Below are 18,607 nucleotides of genomic sequence, written 5' to 3' on the forward strand. Positions count from 1 at the left end.
ATTCGCGCAAGGCCGCGGGTTAGGCTTTCTGAATGGAAAGAAACGATGCCACGATTTCATCGATACACGTCGTTTATACTTGCGGGTTTGCTATACCGCATGGGAGAGTATGGATACATCGCGCTGAAAAAAAGGATTATTTATATGATCAAAGTCTCCGCTTGCTCTTGCTCAAATAAACAAGTTGGCTCAGCCACAGCGAGCGTGCATGTTGCCTGCACTAAGGGAAATATTTGGTGAGATAGATCAAACGTTTAGTTAAATAGCGATCAAATAAATTTTATAGTTACAATTGCTAAATATACAATAGTTTTGACCAAAACAATTTGTAGCTTTAATCGAACAATTGTTTTTATAGAACTATAACCAAGTGGTTCGTTAAATGTAATTGAGTTTTTGGTTTCAGTAACTACAAAATTGTTGTATTTCTCTCAGTGTGCCTTATCACGAGACCGCAAATCCGTAAGATGCCCCCCATACTAATTAAGCAAAATATTTAAGGATGCATCATCCATATGACCACATTGTCTTTGCAAAAAGTGAAATGTGTCAATATTTATACTTTTTGTATAAAAATAAATCTTATATATATATATATATATACAAAACTAATCAATAACGTGTCAAATAAATCTTATATATATATATATATATACAAAACTAATCAATAACGTGTCAATATTTAATGTTTATATTTAACAACACAGTTTTATAGTTTATTTCTTTTATTTGCTATCATTTTTCATGTTTATAATACTCTCAATGAAAAATTTTCAATGTAAGTGCTGATTTTGGACTTTATATTGTCTGAGTGAGTTTTCATTAAAGCATAGATAAAAGTACTTATTGAAATAATTTTAAATTCAGGTAGGAAATCATCGTTAAACTTTTTTTTATTACTTTCACATGCAATATAAAACAATCTGTAATTTTTTTTATATTTTTTAATAATATTTTCGTTATTTTTACAATAGGTCTAATGCATCCTTAAGGGAACATACATACCTAGACGGGTCAAAGCAAAACTCAACTTTACAAATTTTTTATGAGAAAAGGAAAAGAGAAAAGTCATTTATTCCTTGTAAAGATCATACGTTTCATTTTTTTAAATATAAATTACACTAAAAAAATAATATAAAATAGTCTAGGTATTCAAACTTTCCTAATTCATGTTTTTAAAAAATTTTACAGTGACTACTACTGTAAAATGTACTGCTATAAATAGCAGTCTCCCAAAGGACTCATAAAAAATTAAAATTACGTACACTTTATAAAGTTCAAACATAAATCTAACGAAGTAAATCAAAGTTAGTATAGCTGTTTTCATTATCAATTTTGTTCAGGCGCAATTTCGAAGAACTGTTTCATCAAGTATTGGATCTATGTTTCAACTTTATAAAGTTTATGTAATTTAATTTTGTTTTTTGATGAATCCTAGAAGCAGTAGTGTTACTGTATTTTTGAAAACATGATTTAAAAAGACTCAAATTGCGACGCTATTTTACATTATTTTTAAATAATATTTAAACATCAAGTAGAGAAAAGTATGACCTTTGCAATGAAATAAACACGACTTCTCTATCTCTTTCCGTTTTGCCATAAAAAATTCGCAAAGTAAGATCCTCGTTTTGACTCGCCCAGGTGTACATGCCTTAATTCCTCGCGTGCCGCGAGAATCAGTGTTGGCTTGGACGCTCGATATTTCGGTGGAGGCAGGATCGATACACACGGACGGAGTAAATAGCATCGATATTGCATCGGATTGAAGTATGCCCGTGCCCGCATAACACGAGCCGCACAAAGACATCGGTGCCGCCCGGCCAGGTCAGGGAGATCGATGCATTATGCAACAAGTAGCCAGTTGCTGCCACTAGCGTTGCGCTTTGGGAAGTCGCGTGGAAATTCCGCGAATGTCCCGGCAAATGCAAAATTGCCGGCGGGACAATCGCGATAGAGTATCTCCTTCCTTGGCGCGCCCTTGTTCGCTTCAATGCCGAACGCGCTCGATAAATTTATCGGCAAATTTATCGCCCGAGGTTTTCGCGATTCAAGACAATTCAATTGTCATCGCGAAACTAACTGTTAAATGCATGCAGTCACGCGAGGAAGCGTCGCCTAGCGCCTATTTTCAATCGTCATTCACGAGTGATAATCGAGGAGAAATAGAAATCGTCCTCTAATGTTCATTTCTACCGAATGTTTCTGATAATTTTATTCTCGGTATTAAACTTCCTTCTTTATCTTTCTCTAATTCCTAGAACTAGAAATAGACAGAAAGTAAATTAAATTGAATTTTAACTTTATAATTTATAGGCCTACGTTAAATTGTGTACTTTAAGTAATGCCCATTTTGTCAACACGGAGAAGTATTAATCTTCATTACAATTTGAATACGAAAACAGAAATTGTGCCATAAGCGTTCTGTCGATTGAATTAACCGCCGAGTTAATTAACAAGTTACTGGAGTTCGAGTTTGATCGAAGTCGCCCTAATGTCTATTTCTGCTGATGTAAATATTAATTTTAATCTCAGTTTAACATCGCTTTCTATCTTTTTTCACTTTTTAAAACTAGAAAAAGAAATAAGTTGGACCGAGGAGATGAAAATCAATAAAAAGATACACTGAGAAAAAAAAGTTGTTAATTTGACTAAATTTTTCGACTCGATTACATTCATCATAGAGACTTATCAAGTAGATTTTCAGTAAAAACTGAATTGATTTTTATTTTTTTCATTCCTGAGTATTAATCGGGAGTGGAAAATTCTGAAGAACTCAATTTCTTAAGGAAGTTGAAACGTTTTCACCCGACTTTCACTCGTAATGACGCGGAGCTCGGGGACACTATGTACAAGCCCATATGGTCAGCTAACGCGCATCAGCGTCGCGTGTATATATGTACCAGTTAAAAGCACCGGAAAAGGAGCGCGTTTCTTGCTACAAAGGATGCACTTCCTGTCTGCGAAGCATCATAAGAAATGCGTCGTGCATAATGCGAGATCTATTTCGTAACAACTTCGAACGTGCTCGAGCTTTTTTTACGTCTGCCTCTGCCAATGTAGATTACCTTTAATCTCGGTTTAATTTATTAAAGATGTGCGAATTATTCAAATACGAATCCAATCGAATTAGCTAATATTCGATTCGATTCATATTTAATTTATTCTATATATTGTCAGTGTTTATAATTTGTAGTGAACCTCTTAGATTCGAAACTTTTGAATAATAAACTAGACTCGAATCGAATCGAATCAACCAAGATTTACGATTCGAGTCTAATTTATTATCCAAAAATTTCAAATCTAAAAGATTCGAATTATAAACATCGATGATTTGATAAAATTGTGTCCAAAATACTTTATATCTTATAATCAATATTATTTTACATAGAATATAAAAATCTTTTGTTGTTATATATCTATATATTAAGATTCAACCTAATGATAATTCTTGTCAATCGTTTCAACGATTCGACTCGAGAAAAGAAATAAAATCCGATTTCCATTTCTTTCAATTAAAAAAAAAAAAAGAATCCTGATTTGCATATCTCTACTCATTATCTTTTCAGAACTGAAAAAACAAATACAAAGTATAAGTTAAATCGAAATCAGAGTTGATCTGCATTGGTAGAAACGGACATTAGAGCGTAGCGAGAATGTCAAGGATAAAGCCTAATAAATATTTAGCAGAACGAGCGTTATTTGTTGGCGTGTATGCCTCGTGTAAAAAAAAGGCGATGCGATCCTGTAACGGGACCTTCATCGCGATGCCCTGAAAATAACCGCTGTAAATAAACCGTAATCTCAAGGCTTTGCGATATATAAGAACCGTGCCTAAGAAGAACGTACTCGTTACTTCGCAAAGGGAAAGGAAAGTGCCTAGTCGTTCAAGGCCGCGACGACGGCTTTAGACTCAGGTCGCTTGATTCAGGACGACATCGAATGAAAACTGCGATGAAACTTAATCGAACATTAGTTCGACCGGTGGCGGGACTGCCTATTAAATTTCCATATTTAACTCGTCGCCCTCGATCGGGATTTCTCCAAGTGTTACGCGACAATAAATTATAACAAGTTTATCCATTTGACGGACACCGCGGCGAGTTAATCGCCAATTAAGTTAATCGGAGTTTAGTCGGAGTCGCTTTTCCGGCCATCCCTGTGTGGGCCATCCACTTTTCGCCCTGCGCTTAACCGCCCCGCGTTCTAACCTCAAACCCTATCAGCGGGGTACACGCATGTTTTGGGGAAAAACAGACAGGGAAGGAGGGCAAAGGGCAAAGGGTGAAGGGCAAAGGAGAGAGAGAGATAGTAAACAAAACACTCACCCGTGCGTGTTTGCGTATCCGCATTTCGCTATGCCGTCGCACGCGTGCCACCAGCTCGTCGGCATCTCACCGCGTCGGGGGATAAATCCGCGCGTACTCCAAGGGAAGCGTTGGCCGTCGTCGCCGTCGCCGTCGTCACGCATGCAGGCACGCACGCCGCACGCGAGCGCGGGCGCGCGGACCGCTGCCTCGCGGCCGCATGGGGGATCCGACGCTCGTCCGACGACTGACAGATGACGGGACGGGAGGATGACGATAACGCGGGACGACGACGACGGGATGGGATGAACGACGAACCGATGCCGATGGAAGAGACGAACGCCTTCTCGCGCTTCCTCGCGTCCTTCTTTTTCTTTCTCTCCCTCGTTCGAATCTCGACGCGACGCAATTATCCGCTCGCGATTCGCGCGGGACTGCTCGCGGGCGCGTGAGAGTCGCGCGCGAGTTTGCGAGCGAGCGCCGCTCACGAGGCACGTAGAGTCGCGCGCCGCTCGTCGCCGTAGGCGTTGATGATTGCCCGGCGTGGACTAGATACCGCGCCGTAAAGATGCCCGTAAAGACCGCGGCGATGCCGCGCGCGACGGACGCGACCATTTATTATTAACTCCCTCGTGGATGCCTGCATAGGCGGGAAACGCGCCTCGCGTCGCACCGCCCGCCGCCGACCACCGCCGACGGCGGATCCTCCTCGGCGTGCGCCAGGTAGCAGCAGCTGTCGAATGATCGCGGGGCCATCGCAATTTGTATGTAGCTCCGCTCCAGAGTAGACATGTTTATCGCCATTCGATAATATCGAATATTCGATATTATCGCCGTTCGATAATATCGAATATTCGATATTTAAATATCGAATTAAAAATCCTGAATGGGGAAAGCCGATTAGATATTTTTTAACTAATCATATTTATTTTTAATTTTGAATACTTTTAATAAATGATAATTAGATTAATTATGATTAATAATAAACGAACTATTAAATTACAAATAATTAATATAAAAATTAAGAAAATTAGGTGAATGGATTTCATGCTCCTGGCAAAGAATAATTAGCAGTAAAATTATTAAATAGATTATAAAATAGGATAATTTAATCATTTTTAATCAAATTTTAATATAAGTTTTAAAATATTAGTTTAAAAATTTTTTAAATTAAATAATTTATAAAAGTTAAATAAAATACTCGTATATACAAATAAATAATAATGATTTTAATTTTTGTTTTTAAAATTTTATATATATTTATTATATATTATTTAGTATATATCTTTATAGTTTTTAATTTAATTTACCTTTTCAATATTATAATAAACAATAATTACATCTTTTAATTTCTCTTTTATTTTAGATTTTTTAATTAATGGCCGTGTTTAAGTTGCTGCAGATATATATATTTAAAAAAAAATGTTCCAAAATTCCAACATTTTCATGTAGATTTTTACGGCATTCCTAAAATCTGTGTAGAATTTTGTAGGATTTTTTTGTTAGAGAAGCAAGAAGGAAAATTCTAGTCTAATGCACATTTTAATGCAGTCCATTATAAAAAACAAATTTTCAAATCAATCGGAGTTTTTTTTCACCCCCTACGCGGTATCGTGAGACATTTAAAAATGGCCGCAGTATCGGCACGATAGTGAGCAGAAATTGGCAGAATTGGCAGAAACATACCGATCATCGTCGTGGACTTAGCCGATGTCATCGTCTCGTGATATCGCGATCTTCGCGGCGAGTCGCACGTCGACGCACGCACGTTCTATTTATAGCATTTCCGATTCTTTCGGCGTCGTCTGCCAAGTATTTTGACGTAAGACCAGCCGGACGCGATTTCGCGTCATCGAAGAGAATTCAACGCGAGGATCGTCGCGTCGCCTCGAGTCCGTCGATCCTCTGCCGAGAATTCTCGCTTGTCTTCCGTTCGCCGCGTGAGCGTCCGCGCGTCCGTCTTGTCCGGCTTCAGCCGGATAATCGGAGACATCACGCGGACTGTGGCAGCGCGCTGTCGGCTGTGCGGTGAGGTTAAGTCGTCATAGTTTCTTGGAAGGCCTCGTGCGAGGGGAACGGCGATGTCGCCTGGTGTTAACGGCGGCAGTGGTGGCAGCGGAGGCGGAGGTGGAGGCCCCCGTAACACGGGCACCCTGCCGAAGAGCAATCGCAGAAGCGACAGGAACCGGGAACGATCCGCCGCTAATCAACAATTTGCGAACCGCTCGCAGGCTTATCACGGCCACTCGCAGCATTTTAACAACTTGGTAAATCCAGGAATCAATTTGTTCTTCGCAGGACCTCGTTTCCTTATATTCTGCCGTCCTTGTTTAACCTTTTACAAGTCATGTGGGGTTTCCTGGACCTAGTAATCAAAAGTACAAAATCTTTTCGGAAACCCAGTGCTGTATCCCTGTGAATAACAAAAAAAAAAAAAAAAAATGTTACTGCACTCATACTGAATCTGGAGGTTTTTTATTTCATGTCCTGTGGACCCTACGTGACTGAATTTTTTACTTACAAAGATTAATTTAACTAGATTAGAGACTCACATATAATCTATGTAGTTAAGAAAAAACAACAAAATATTGTATTATATACATATTTTTTTTAATTATTTTTATTTTAAAGGAAGAAAATTGTTAAACATTGATCATTTGATCTTTATTTCATGTGATTTATAACTTTTGAAAATTGCTAATATTTGATTGCTAAGGGGAGTCACGTGTAAATAATATAGCGACTAGAGAACAGAGAGATTTGTAACAGAGAGATTGAAAAAGGAAATGATTATAAATAAATCGAATTCTAAGTTGAATGATATTTCGTGCTAGACGACACCCGAAGCTTCGTGAGGGAGGTATGCTATTAAGTCGCTCTCGGCAGTGTCGAATTCGGTCTATTAATAGGCCAAAGAGTAGTGGGGCGTTTCTCACTCTAAGAATACATATCCACGGAGGTGAATCCACAGTGAGCTGCGAGATTTCGTCCAACACACCCGCAAGCTTGTTTCCGTTCTACCTCTGCATATAGCTTAACGGTATCTGAAAAAATTTTATATATTAGTTTCAGCTAGATTGGCAAGTGGCGAGTGAGTGCGAACGTGAACCGAGAGTCTCGAGAGAGGCGAAGAACAGCAACACGAGGTCGGCCTCTTCTCAATTGCCTTCTTCATACTTTGCATACCAAGACTTACCTGACTTTGGTGAGTGTGTAATGTTTAATTCTATCATTTCTGTCACAACCTGGTATAATTTCCAATTTACTTGTCGTCGCAGCGTCACACAACTCGGCAAGACAGAGTAATTACACTACAGAAGACTGCACACCTTGGCTAAAAATGGTACCATTCACTGATCCTAGAACTCAGTCACCGTCGCGATTACAAGGAACGAAGCCCTCCAATGTGAATAAAATGGTACTACTATATTCACCACATTTGAATATTTTTATTTTTAATATATATATAATAATTTTTCTATAATCTTAATTTAAAAATTATAAGCTTGATGCAAGATGCAATTAAAATAAGAAATAGTCATTGAACAAACAAATTAAGGATGAAAAAAGATTAGATTTATTCTCATTACGTTGGAAAACTTGAGAATAATTGACATGTACAACGTATTGAGAATAAATATATAATCATATATTATTTTTCTTATTTACTTCTTAATTTATTCTCCATTTTCTTACCTTAATTGAATTTTAATTTGATTTTAATTATATAATTGTTTATAACTATGATTTTTTTACTGTTTCAAAGCCTGATCGAAGCCAAGTAGAAAGCCGCTTAAATCAGATCAGGGACTACATCAGAGTCACTGCAACAATGATAGATTCACTTAGTCAATCTTCTGATCCTGTGAGTTTATGTTCATTTATGTCTAACAGTATTGAGTATAATTGATTAATAAATGTAATTAATTACAATTACAAGTGTTTTAACTACAATTACATTTGTAATTATAATTACAATTAAAGTAATTACAATTATAGTAACTGTTGAATAGCAATTACATTTAATTACAATTACATTTGTAATTGCATACGATTATTTTTACAGTTACATTAGGCAAACTTATAAGTTGAATGCAGGCCACTCTATTTTATTGACATTATTTAAAATATAATCTGTAAAAAATAATTGATTATGATTATCAGTTATAAAATTTAGTTGCAATCTGTCCACACTGATGCTTCATATTACAAATATTTAATATTTTATATAGAGCATTATGTTTAAACTTTTTTTTATATAATTATAAACATATTTTGTAGCGTGCACAAGCTCAAAGCGAGAAGTTAAGCAGGATGGTGGACGATCTTTACGACAGTGAGACAAAGCTTTCCAAGTTATTGGAACAGTATCATCAAGGAATTTCTGACGAGGTGATTAGTCTTTAACGCGTTATCGAATTTTGCAGATCGATTTTGCGAATATCTGAATATCTTATTTTGTGCACACGTAGAATGGCGAAAACGGAAGAGAGGATATAGATGAATGTGGCGATGCTAGCAGAGAGATGATATTACGGAGGAATATGGAGGAATATCAGAACAAGCTCGCGCAGTTGCAGGAACAACAGGCCAACTTAACAGACATGCAGATGTGTGTCAGAGAAAGATTGAATAAGGCGCGTCAGGCGCAACAAATGCTTCTGCAACATGAGAATCAGAATACATCGAATTCTGCCCCAGCTACATGGGAGGATAACCGCCCGAGGAGTCCTTCCAATGTCGAGCAACTCGAGTCGGAAACGGTGGCATTGAGAGGCAAACTGGCACAATTACAAACGAAAAAGAAACAAATGGACCATCTTGTTGCGGAATTACAAGCTATAGAGGCGTCCGACAGAGGCAGCTGTGTTAGTTTTAATTTTTATTTCTATATAATATAAATTTACTCAAAAGATATGTACTTCACAAACATGAATATTTTGTATACCTAATATTTAGTTTTGTCCTTAAATATTGATTACTAACTGTACCTCACGAAAAGAGGATATTGACGTCTGTCGCTTGATTCGATATCCTATTTACTAACAGTTTCGCGTGAAATTACGGTAGAGTCTTGTAGCGCTAAAGACGTCCTAGTATTCTTGAACTTTCTTGATTTTAACCGTTAGCAACAGTTTTGCACTTATTACAATAAGGATTGTGAAAGACCTATCGTTAAACTTTACTGATTAGTAGTCATTACATTACAGCAGTTTGCAAGAATTTTATATGTATGAGATCTTCCATTTCTTATTTACAAGTTATGTTTATCGTTCATTATTATCGCATTTTTGTATTATTCAGAGCTCGGAAGGTACGAGATCGATAAAGGATAAAGCCGCGGAATTGGAGGCGATGAAAGCGCAACTTGCTCATATAAAGGCTCTAATGGAGGATGGTGCAAAACTTCGCGATTGCATCGACTCTTCTTCTGACGCTGAACAGGATATTGATGCTCATGATGAAAGTACAACGGACGGGATTAACGAAGACATCACAAACGTTACATTAGAGAATCGAGGCAATGATGTCAATCATACGAAACTTCGGTGTTTCGAATCTAACATATCAGACATGCGGGTAATGTCGACAATCTTTTAGTATTTCATGATGTACATTACGATAGTTTGCTTATTTTTCAGGCGTTGACTTCGGAGCTTAGGGAACAATCGGTCTTGCTTCAAACCACACGAGCCGAATTGCAACGCTTAAAACAACCATTATCCACAACTGCTCATTCTACTTCTTTGAATGGTTCGTACTCTCGCGCTCCTCCAGCGCTTATAGCTCTAAATGCGAACGAAGAAAAAAAGCAGAGTTGTAACGCTAGTACGGAAACTCAGTCTAAGCAAACAAAAAGAAGCCAACTTGAAAATCTTATAAGAAAGGTTTGCAAACATTTTACATTTTTTAATTCTTATGAAATCATATTATTATATATTTGTTTTAAATAAATAGGAACCAACACAGTCTTCCAATATGAATCGGGATGTTCAAGCGTTAGATCAGAGCAGTCAAAAGAGTTCTGGTTCGCAAGCTAGTCATACCAGTACACCTGCAAATATCTGGCCGGCTACTACTGCAGGTAATGTTAATATATATCATAATGATATCAAATAATGCATCTTTATCATGTATATTTATAGGTGTCATAGGTTCTAATGAAACAAGTGTAGACGGTGTATCTACGTCAGAAAATTTATTGGATATTGGTCCACCTGCTGCTATTGAAAATGGTGGAGTTGTCGGAAATTTATGGGCTTGTCCTATACCACCTCCGTCTATTAATCAAGGACAAACTGGTAAAGTATCATTTTAAAGAATTAAAAAATTTCAAAAAATTAAAAAAAGGTGTTAATGTGTTTCCCTCTTATAGCCACAATCGAGTATTATCGGCAATTGCTATTGGGTTCGCAAGCCCATCAATTACAAATGATGGGTACGACGATGCAACAGTGTTGTCAGCTTCTATGGACACAGCAACGCGAATTGCAATCTATGCGCGCTGCCATTGCCGATCTGCAATTGCGATCGCAAAATCAGGCTCCGCAACGCGCTAACAATGTTGAGAATCCGGAGGAACATTCTAATCTGAGTCGTAGCGTCCACAATCTCGGTGACACGTTGGATGCGACCTTACCTCCTAGTTCATCCTTACCGAATCTTGTGTCGCTACCCAATTCCTCAGTGGCGTTATCGCATACTCCAGTAGCTCCAGTAATCAGTAGCTCTAACTCGCAGCAGCAACAATTGAACAATCAAGTACCTCCTGGTAACAGAGCGAACAACTACTGGGACAATTTTCGAAGGTAAAAGAATTAATTCTCACAAGTTGACGAATATGTGTTTCATTAGTTTGATTTATTAATAAATTGATTTCAATATTTGCGCACTAGAAAACGGTAGACTTGTGAAAAAAGACAGATATTTTATTTTGCGTATATTTACTGTTTTATAATTGAAATTATTTTTATTTGTCAATATAGAGGTTTTTTTTGAAAATATATTTATTATTAAATCCGATTTTTCAAGTGTGATTACTGTAATCGAGGAAGGCAGATAAATATGGAATATTAATGAAATTTTATTAACCTACTTTGATAAATGTGTAATAGTGACATAAATTATATTAGAGAAAATTAATCTATAGATCATGTTTTCATGTTAGAGAATATAATTTATAAATATTAGAACATTTGTAATTACTATTCCATATTTTTTTCTGCTCCATATTTGTCCATAATGTTTCATAGTTGCTAGATTGATCGCATCCATTTTCCATTTTTCTGTAAATCTAATGTATCACATTTCATTTAGTAATAAACATCACAATCTACCTTTGCAACATTTTCTGTCTTATAATTCTTACTTTCATTACCCTTGTTTAAAATTGTATTAAGCACGTATAGCCTATACATTATAAATTATAATCCGGTGGTTAATACAATTATATAATCCGGTGGTTAATACAAACGAAAATAATAAGGAAAACGATTATTGGTAGGTAATATATAGGTATGTAAATGGATTTTGTGAAAGTGAATAAAACGTGTATTATCAATGTAAATGTTTCGATGACTAACATTAATGCATGTAATGATTGTCTTAAGTTTTCTTGCATTTTAACCGCAGTTTTAAGTAAAATCCTTTTTCGCCATTTAAAAATTTTGTAACAAGACTTTTGATTAGTAATTGACTTTAGTATGAGATTTGCGAATTTTTGCCTAAACATAAAAATATATACACTACACTTTTGTGTTAATATTACATATATCTTTTTCAATTTCTAGTTATTCCCGACAAAATCTACTCTCTGGAAACGTGAAGACGATGACTGATCCTCCAACGGCTATAGCAAATTCGGCGTGTTCCGCAAACACGACTAATACAAGTGGAAGCAGTGTTAACAGTTCGCTAATGTATGTAACATAAAGTTAATTAAATTAGCAATTAGAATATACACTCTTTACGTAATATTATTTGGTTCTAGAAAAGATAAGCGGAATCGAGAGCAAGGATCTGATAACTTACCTTTACCATTAGCCGGAGCAGAAACACAGTATTCGTTGAATCTACAATTACCCTCAAATTTACAACAACAGGACAGAGAAAACACTATTATCCGCAGTAATATTATAGCAAATGAGGTATCTCAACAAGTCGATAATCTTTGGGAAGAAGCGCACAGTTCTTTCCGATTACCGTCTTCAATGAATGATGATAACCTCTTTAATAATCTAAGGTTTGAATCCTTTTTGATATGTCAAATGCAATTATTAGTAATCTTTATGTGAAGCTTTACATATAAATGTTCTTGATTTTCCAATGAAGTTCAGAGATGAAGGAAGCAATTGGTTCGCTCATCGCAGTGAACAAGAGGCGACCCGATTACTTGATAATTATTTTGAGAGAGATTAAGGCCATTAGTGAGGATCACAGACTGCGATCTCATTTGTTAAGATCGTTACGCGCTTTGCAGGACAAGCAAACATTAAATAATCCATTGGTTAGTACATAATCTGTAGATATCATACGATGTATATATCTACAAATCATTTTCGTATAATATTGTGAATTCTGTAGCTATTAATTTACGTTCTTTGTAGAACGAAGCGCCTGACATAACGCCAAGCGAAAGTTGCCAATCCAGTGACGAAGATTCGGATGTCATCGCGACCTTTACTTTGGAAAATCATACGTCCATGATGGAATTGGTTGCGGCATCTCATGTAGACATCGCCTCTTCTCCAGCTTCGTCTCAAGTACCATTAATAGAACATTTGGAAATAACGGTAGATATAACATCAAAAAAAGTACAGAGCTCGATTACAATACGCGCAGAGTTTGGGTAACAATTAGTTAAAAAGTTAAATAAAATTGAAAAATTAGTAATCTTTAACTTAGTTAATTTTAAATGAATTAAATTTTAACTTTGACTAATTATTTTTAAAATACGTAAACTTTAATTATAAATTCGTAAACTTTAACTTATTAACTTTTTTTCCAAATTAAAAATTTATCTATGTAAAAGAAAAAGATGCATTTTCATATATAAAACAATATTTTTTTATTATTTTATATAAATTCAATTTTTAATAAAATTTATTTCATTTATCGCAAATAAAATTTATTAAATTTATTTGATCTATTATAATTGTTTTATTATTTAGAGTAATCTAATTTTTTTAAATATTACAACATTCTATTTTAATATAAATTATATTTCTCAAAATTAACTTTAATTTAACTTAAGGTTATTTAATCTTAACGTAATTTTTAACTGAATTTTTTAATGCAGTTTTTAACATAACTAAATTAATATTATATCTCTCTCTTTAATTTAATTTAGTTTAAAAAAATATTACCTTTACCCAATTCCGAATATGTGAGAAAAATCGTTTTCTTGAATTATAATTCTAATATTTTCAGGGAGCATTTCCACTCGATTGTGCGAGTACTGTTCCTTCCGCTTCTAATGTTAAACCTGGTTACAATGAGGACTTGGCGGAAGCCGATCAATCGAGACCTGAGTCTTCAGGAAATCAAAAAGTATATCTTTCTTTCTCTTAAGATTCCCTCAAAGCTAAATGAGTGGCGTACAAATTGAGATTAAATATGTATGTTGTTTTAGCTTTCTAGCACTGTAGATAACGAAGAAGGACAAGATGAGGCAGCATCTTATCCAATTTCTGCAGAGGCGGCTACTCCTGATCTTGACAGTCTAACTGCCAAAACTGAAGATGAACGAGCAGAGGATACAGAATTTGAGAATTTTTTTTCTTAAATTACTTAGTTAATTATAATGTGATAAAATGCTATTTACAATTATCTTAAGTACGAATTAAAAAGAAAGTAGAGATGTATTGCAATCTTTGATAAGATCCTTGTTGGAAAAATTTTTACAAAATTCTACACAATTTCAAGAAATACTACAAAAATCTATTAAAAAATACTAGAATTTGAACATTTTTTCTAATTTTAATAATTAAATACATACTTTTACAAAACAATAAATATTTTTACGAAAAAAATATTTTTTACAAATTTCTATTTTTAGTAGAGTTTTGCATTTATTTCTAGATTTTTTTTCAGTAGAGTAAGCTACTTAGAAACATGTAGAATGTTGTAGTTTGACTGAGAAATTCGTAGAAATCATAGAAAAGATGCACTACAAAAATACAAAAATTTTTAAAAACATTCCAATTCTAGCATTTTCGTACAGATTTTTATAGCATTTCTTAAATTTGTGTAAAATTTTGTAGAATTTTTTCTGCCAGGAATATTAATTTACTATTGCTTCTGTTTATATAAAATATTGACTAATAAATAAAAGAGTCTGATATGAATACAGCAAAAGCTGTTAAAAATAAAAAAAAAACTTACTCTCTATGCGTGCTTTCCAGCTATGACACAAGTCGACATGTCGACATTGTGTAACACAGTGTTCACTAGTGTAAGAGAGAAAATTTTAGTTGTCTTACACTAATGGACACTGTGTTACACAGTGTCAACTTATGTTGTAGCTGGAAAGCACCCTATGTCTACAGATTACAAGGATATGTAGGAAATTGAATACAATGAAATACACAATTTTTAAAAAGATATAAAATAAATTTGCGAGCAAATTTAACGATAATAATCTGCAATAATTTGCAATGGAAATTTAGTGTATTAGCAACACAAGGTTCGTATTCTGAATTCTTTGGACTAAGCAAATCTTGTACTCTGAACTCAAAATTGAGCAGTTCCATATTCTGAATCTCTTGAACTTATTCTGAACTCAGAAGTAAACAAATCCCGTATTCTGAATTGGATAAATGATTAAATAGAGTGTAATCTAAATCTAAACTATAGAGACTCTTATAAGCAGAATTGGGTAAGCTAATATATTTAATTAAATTTAATGAGAGTTAATAACTTACAAAATTAATTTAGTTACATTAAAAGTTACATGAACACAAAAAATTAATTCTATTAAAAGTTACATTAAAAGATTAAATAAATTCAAAGTTAATTTTGAAAAGCATTTATATTAGAAATTCATAATTTTTTAAAGTCACTACTTCCGATAAAACAATTACAATAGTAAAAAAGTTAATAAATTAAAATGTGTTTAAAAAATAATTAGTTAAAGTAAAAAATTAAATTATTTAAGTTCAAAATTATTAACTTATTAACTTTAATATTTAATTTTTTAATCACTATTTAAATTTTTACTAGAAAATATCTTTGTATTAGCTTCTTCGACACAATTAAGAATTCTGTAAAACTAATTAAAAAATATTTTCTATTAATAAAGAAATGTTGGTAATTTGTTTCAAGATCCTCTTAAACTGGAATACAGATTATTCCTAATTTATAACTATGTATTGAATAAACTGATCTATTTTCTAATTAAGAATAAAGAATCTGTTTAGTCCAATGAGTTAATAATCAACCACTCGCAGTGAAGAATTCTTAAGACGCAATATGCCATTTTTCTCGATTCACTTATTATTTTTTTACATGCGGAGAGAAAAGATTATATTTCGCAGATTTGTTTCTATTCATGTCATCTAGGATGAGCTGGGATGAACCAAATCGCGCGCCGTTCCCCGGGCGTAGCCCAGAAGAACCGAAGGCAAGAACCAATCGTATTAATGTGTCACGAAGCTGCTTTTCCGCTGTAAACGCGGCACTATTTCTCGCTGTTTCTCGCACCACCCGCGCGCGATCCTGACGCACGACTCCATTTTGAATTTTCTTGTGCAAGTAAGCATTTTTTCCGGGAGCCAATTGTTGGAAGTCGACCGCCCTTGGAAATGCTTACGAGATACATCGGGAGGCTGCAACCGCTTAAGACGGACGTCGTCAAGTGCGGTGTACATAAATGCTCGTCAATTTTAGATACCACGTCGAAAGGGACGATCGGAAAGCCTGCCAAAGTACAGGTTAGATTCTATTACGCGACTCTTTCGCATCACGAAGCAACGCACGGTAACTCGAGGAAGTGCCGAGAAGCGGCGGCTGCGAGATACTGCGCCGATGCTTCGCGGACAGCTCGCTTCTGTGCTGCGAATAATGTATAATTAATAAGAAGGGAAAGTTCTATGGTTAGCAGTTTCATGGCTATCCTCCGTTCATATTTACATTACATACAGACTTGACGCAGATAGAATTCGGTCGCGTTGAAGAATACAAATGTTCGGGCGATGCTCTTCGTCGTCGCGAATCCAACCGACTTGTAATCCTATATTCTTGCACTCACAGATTGATCTTCGTGTGCCTAGGGATGGGTACGCGCGTTGCGAAAGATGAAGGATAACATATTCATCGACGTTTCCGACGGATCCACGTGCGAGATGCTACAAGTTGTCCTGCCGAAGACGATTACACCCGACGATCTACGTTATGGAAGTAGCGTCAGTGTAGAAGGAGAACTGGCTCTGGCTCCCAGCGGTAGGGCCGAACTACGCGCGACTGAGGTGCACGTGATCGGCGCATGCAACGTTTTGGAGGACGGTTATCCGTTCGCGCCAAGAAAGAAATACGACTCGGACTATATCAGGCAGTATTTACATTTGAGGCCGAGAACGCGGCACTTTTCCAGCTTGTTGAGGCTGCGCGATCTTGCCTCTGTAATGATTGCGGATCATCTAAGAGATAGGGAGTTTATAAGCGTGCATACGCCGATGTTGACGTCCAACGATTGTGAGGGCGCGGGCGAGGTGTTCGTCGTCAGGCCACAGTCCAAGCAGGTTCTAGAGAGTATGAAAAAGGAGGGTCAGAAATCTGAGGATGACATTTACTTTGATACCACCACCTTCCTCACTGTCTCCGGACAGTTACATCTGGAGGCGGTAGCAAGGTGATTAAATTCTTCAGTGCTATGTATAACTTGCATACGTGTCTCTTTGCTGTTGTCGATAAATTATGGGATGTAATGTACTGTTAGAACTTTTTCAGAGCTCTCACAAGGGTATACACCTTCGGACCCACATTCAGGGCGGAAAATTCAAAGTCGAGATTGCATTTATCAGAATTTTACATGTTAGAGACGGAGATAGCGTTTCTCACGTGTATCGAAGAACTGATAGAGGAAGTTGAGCTTCTAGTGAAACGTGTCACCGAGCGAATGATCGAGAAGGGAATCTCGGATCTGCGTGCGATTGACGCCCCGGAACCGCAATGGTTGAACAAACCGTTCGGACGTTTAACGTATGAAGATGCGTTCAACGTGTTGAATAATCACGCGAATCAATTGCAACAACCCGTCAAGTATGGAGAGGCATTCTCAAAGGAGCATGAACTGTTTTTGGTACAACATAACGACGGGGTGCCAGTGTTCGTTATTAACTGGCCAAAAATCATTAAGCCATTTTATATGAAAGAGTGCACAGAGGATGCATCCAAGGTGAGCCAGTAAAAAACAAATAATGTGCAAGCTTAGGCGAGTTGTTTAATTCATTGATAAAGCTGCATTAGATGCAAATGCAGCTTTTAAGCGTAAAGTTTGATATTGATGAATTAAAAAAACACTTCTTTAAATCTGTCTGCAATCTGGATTATTTTTCAGCATCTCTATTACATTACTAAATAGTTTTTAATACAAATTAAAACCTCTATTTAATAATGATTCCCTTTATTTCGGAAAAATTTGCTCGTATAAAAAAACAACAAATTGCAGATGTAGGGTTAAAGAATGTGTTTCTTAATACTTTAAAGACATGTATCTTGTACGATTTTCCTTAAAAGGTAGCGGCATTGGATCTGCTGGTACCAAACGTGGGAGAACTAGTAGGAGGCAGCATCCGCGAGGATAATTATGAGAAATTACAGTTAAAGCTACCAATCACGGGGAATCTCTCATGGTATTTAGATTTACGGAAATATGGAAATGTACCAACAGGTGGCTTTGGAATGGGTTTCGACAGATTCTTGCAGTGTCTCTTGGGGATCGGCAATATCAAGGACACCGTGCCTTTCCCCAGATGGCCGCACAATTGCAATTTATGAATAAAGTTTTCAGGGTTGTCGTCTCATTTAATCCCCTCCCTCTAAAAAAAAAAAAAAAAAAAAAAAGATATCGAAAAGAAATTAACAAACCAAATATTGCAAATGGAAAAACAATGTCGTATATTTTATAAGATCTTTATAAATTAGTAGAATATACACGTAGGTTTCTTAAAAGATTAAGGGCTGTGATGATTCAAAGATAATTGAAGTTTTTTTTTATAAATTTTTTGGGGTAAAATTGCAATAAATGAACCAATGATTTCGTTCTAAATGCAGTTTATTGAATATTGAGACATAACAACGAAAAT

General features: G+C 35.8%; 4 protein-coding genes and 1 long non-coding RNA gene across 8 annotated transcripts in view; 2 read left to right on the plus strand and 3 right to left on the minus strand.

The window, feature by feature from the left end:
• LOC105195215 (probable phospholipid-transporting ATPase IA) overlaps nucleotides 1–4,568 on the minus strand; it is a 37,281-nt gene extending 32,713 nt beyond the window's left edge. Inside the window, exon 1 of the mRNA XM_011160535.3 lies at nucleotides 4,326–4,568. Within this exon, the coding sequence (XP_011158837.2) occupies nucleotides 4,326–4,349 (24 nt within the window). The 5' untranslated portion in view covers nucleotides 4,350–4,568. The remainder of the gene's footprint in view (nucleotides 1–4,325) is intronic.
• Nucleotides 4,569–4,755: 187 nt separating this feature from the next.
• On the minus strand, nucleotides 4,756–6,099 carry LOC120357787. Its single transcript, XM_039449314.1, has 2 exons — nucleotides 5,991–6,099; nucleotides 4,756–5,186 (listed from the first exon to the last, which is right to left on the minus strand). The coding sequence occupies exons 1-2, from the start codon at nucleotides 6,019–6,021 to the stop codon at nucleotides 4,789–4,791; spliced, it is 429 nt and encodes a 142-aa protein (XP_039305248.1). The 5' UTR covers nucleotides 6,022–6,099; the 3' UTR covers nucleotides 4,756–4,788.
• LOC105195216 lies at nucleotides 5,919–14,660 on the plus strand. 3 transcript variants are annotated; one of them, XM_011160542.3, is made up of 17 exons: nucleotides 5,919–6,571; nucleotides 7,371–7,509; nucleotides 7,583–7,722; nucleotides 8,071–8,169; nucleotides 8,586–8,696; nucleotides 8,777–9,172; nucleotides 9,609–9,884; nucleotides 9,947–10,192; nucleotides 10,263–10,389; nucleotides 10,451–10,606; nucleotides 10,681–11,113; nucleotides 12,095–12,223; nucleotides 12,295–12,546; nucleotides 12,636–12,810; nucleotides 12,911–13,096; nucleotides 13,734–13,853; nucleotides 13,936–14,660. In XM_011160542.3, exons 1-17 carry the CDS (start codon nucleotides 6,386–6,388, stop codon nucleotides 14,086–14,088), a joined length of 3,324 nt encoding a protein of 1,107 aa, XP_011158844.1. In that variant the 5' UTR covers nucleotides 5,919–6,385; the 3' UTR covers nucleotides 14,089–14,660. The 3 variants fall into 3 exon arrangements, with proteins under 3 accessions (XP_011158844.1, XP_039305244.1, XP_039305243.1); XM_039449309.1 differs by having other exon boundaries at nucleotides 6,123–6,571; nucleotides 12,911–13,066; XM_039449310.1 differs by lacking the exon at nucleotides 8,071–8,169 and having other exon boundaries at nucleotides 6,118–6,571.
• Nucleotides 14,661–15,467: 807 nt separating this feature from the next.
• On the plus strand, nucleotides 15,468–18,367 carry LOC105195217 (probable asparagine--tRNA ligase, mitochondrial). 2 transcript variants are annotated; one of them, XM_011160545.3, is made up of 4 exons: nucleotides 15,468–16,234; nucleotides 16,554–17,151; nucleotides 17,250–17,697; nucleotides 18,039–18,367. In XM_011160545.3, exons 2-4 carry the CDS (start codon nucleotides 16,598–16,600, stop codon nucleotides 18,297–18,299), a joined length of 1,263 nt encoding a protein of 420 aa, XP_011158847.1. In that variant the 5' UTR covers nucleotides 15,468–16,234; nucleotides 16,554–16,597; the 3' UTR covers nucleotides 18,300–18,367. The 2 variants fall into 2 exon arrangements, with proteins under 2 accessions (XP_011158847.1, XP_011158846.1); XM_011160544.3 differs by having other exon boundaries at nucleotides 15,469–16,234; nucleotides 16,574–17,151.
• LOC120357790 lies at nucleotides 16,043–16,560 on the minus strand. The gene is made up of 2 exons (XR_005574789.1): nucleotides 16,443–16,560; nucleotides 16,043–16,355 (listed from the first exon to the last, which is right to left on the minus strand). It is a non-coding gene; the product is annotated as an uncharacterized LOC120357790 (long non-coding RNA).
• Nucleotides 18,368–18,607: the final 240 nt, after the last annotated feature.

Source organism: Solenopsis invicta, chromosome 5 (genome assembly GCF_016802725.1).
Source record: "Solenopsis invicta isolate M01_SB chromosome 5, UNIL_Sinv_3.0, whole genome shotgun sequence".
Lineage (NCBI taxonomy): Eukaryota > Metazoa > Arthropoda > Insecta > Hymenoptera > Formicidae > Solenopsis > Solenopsis invicta.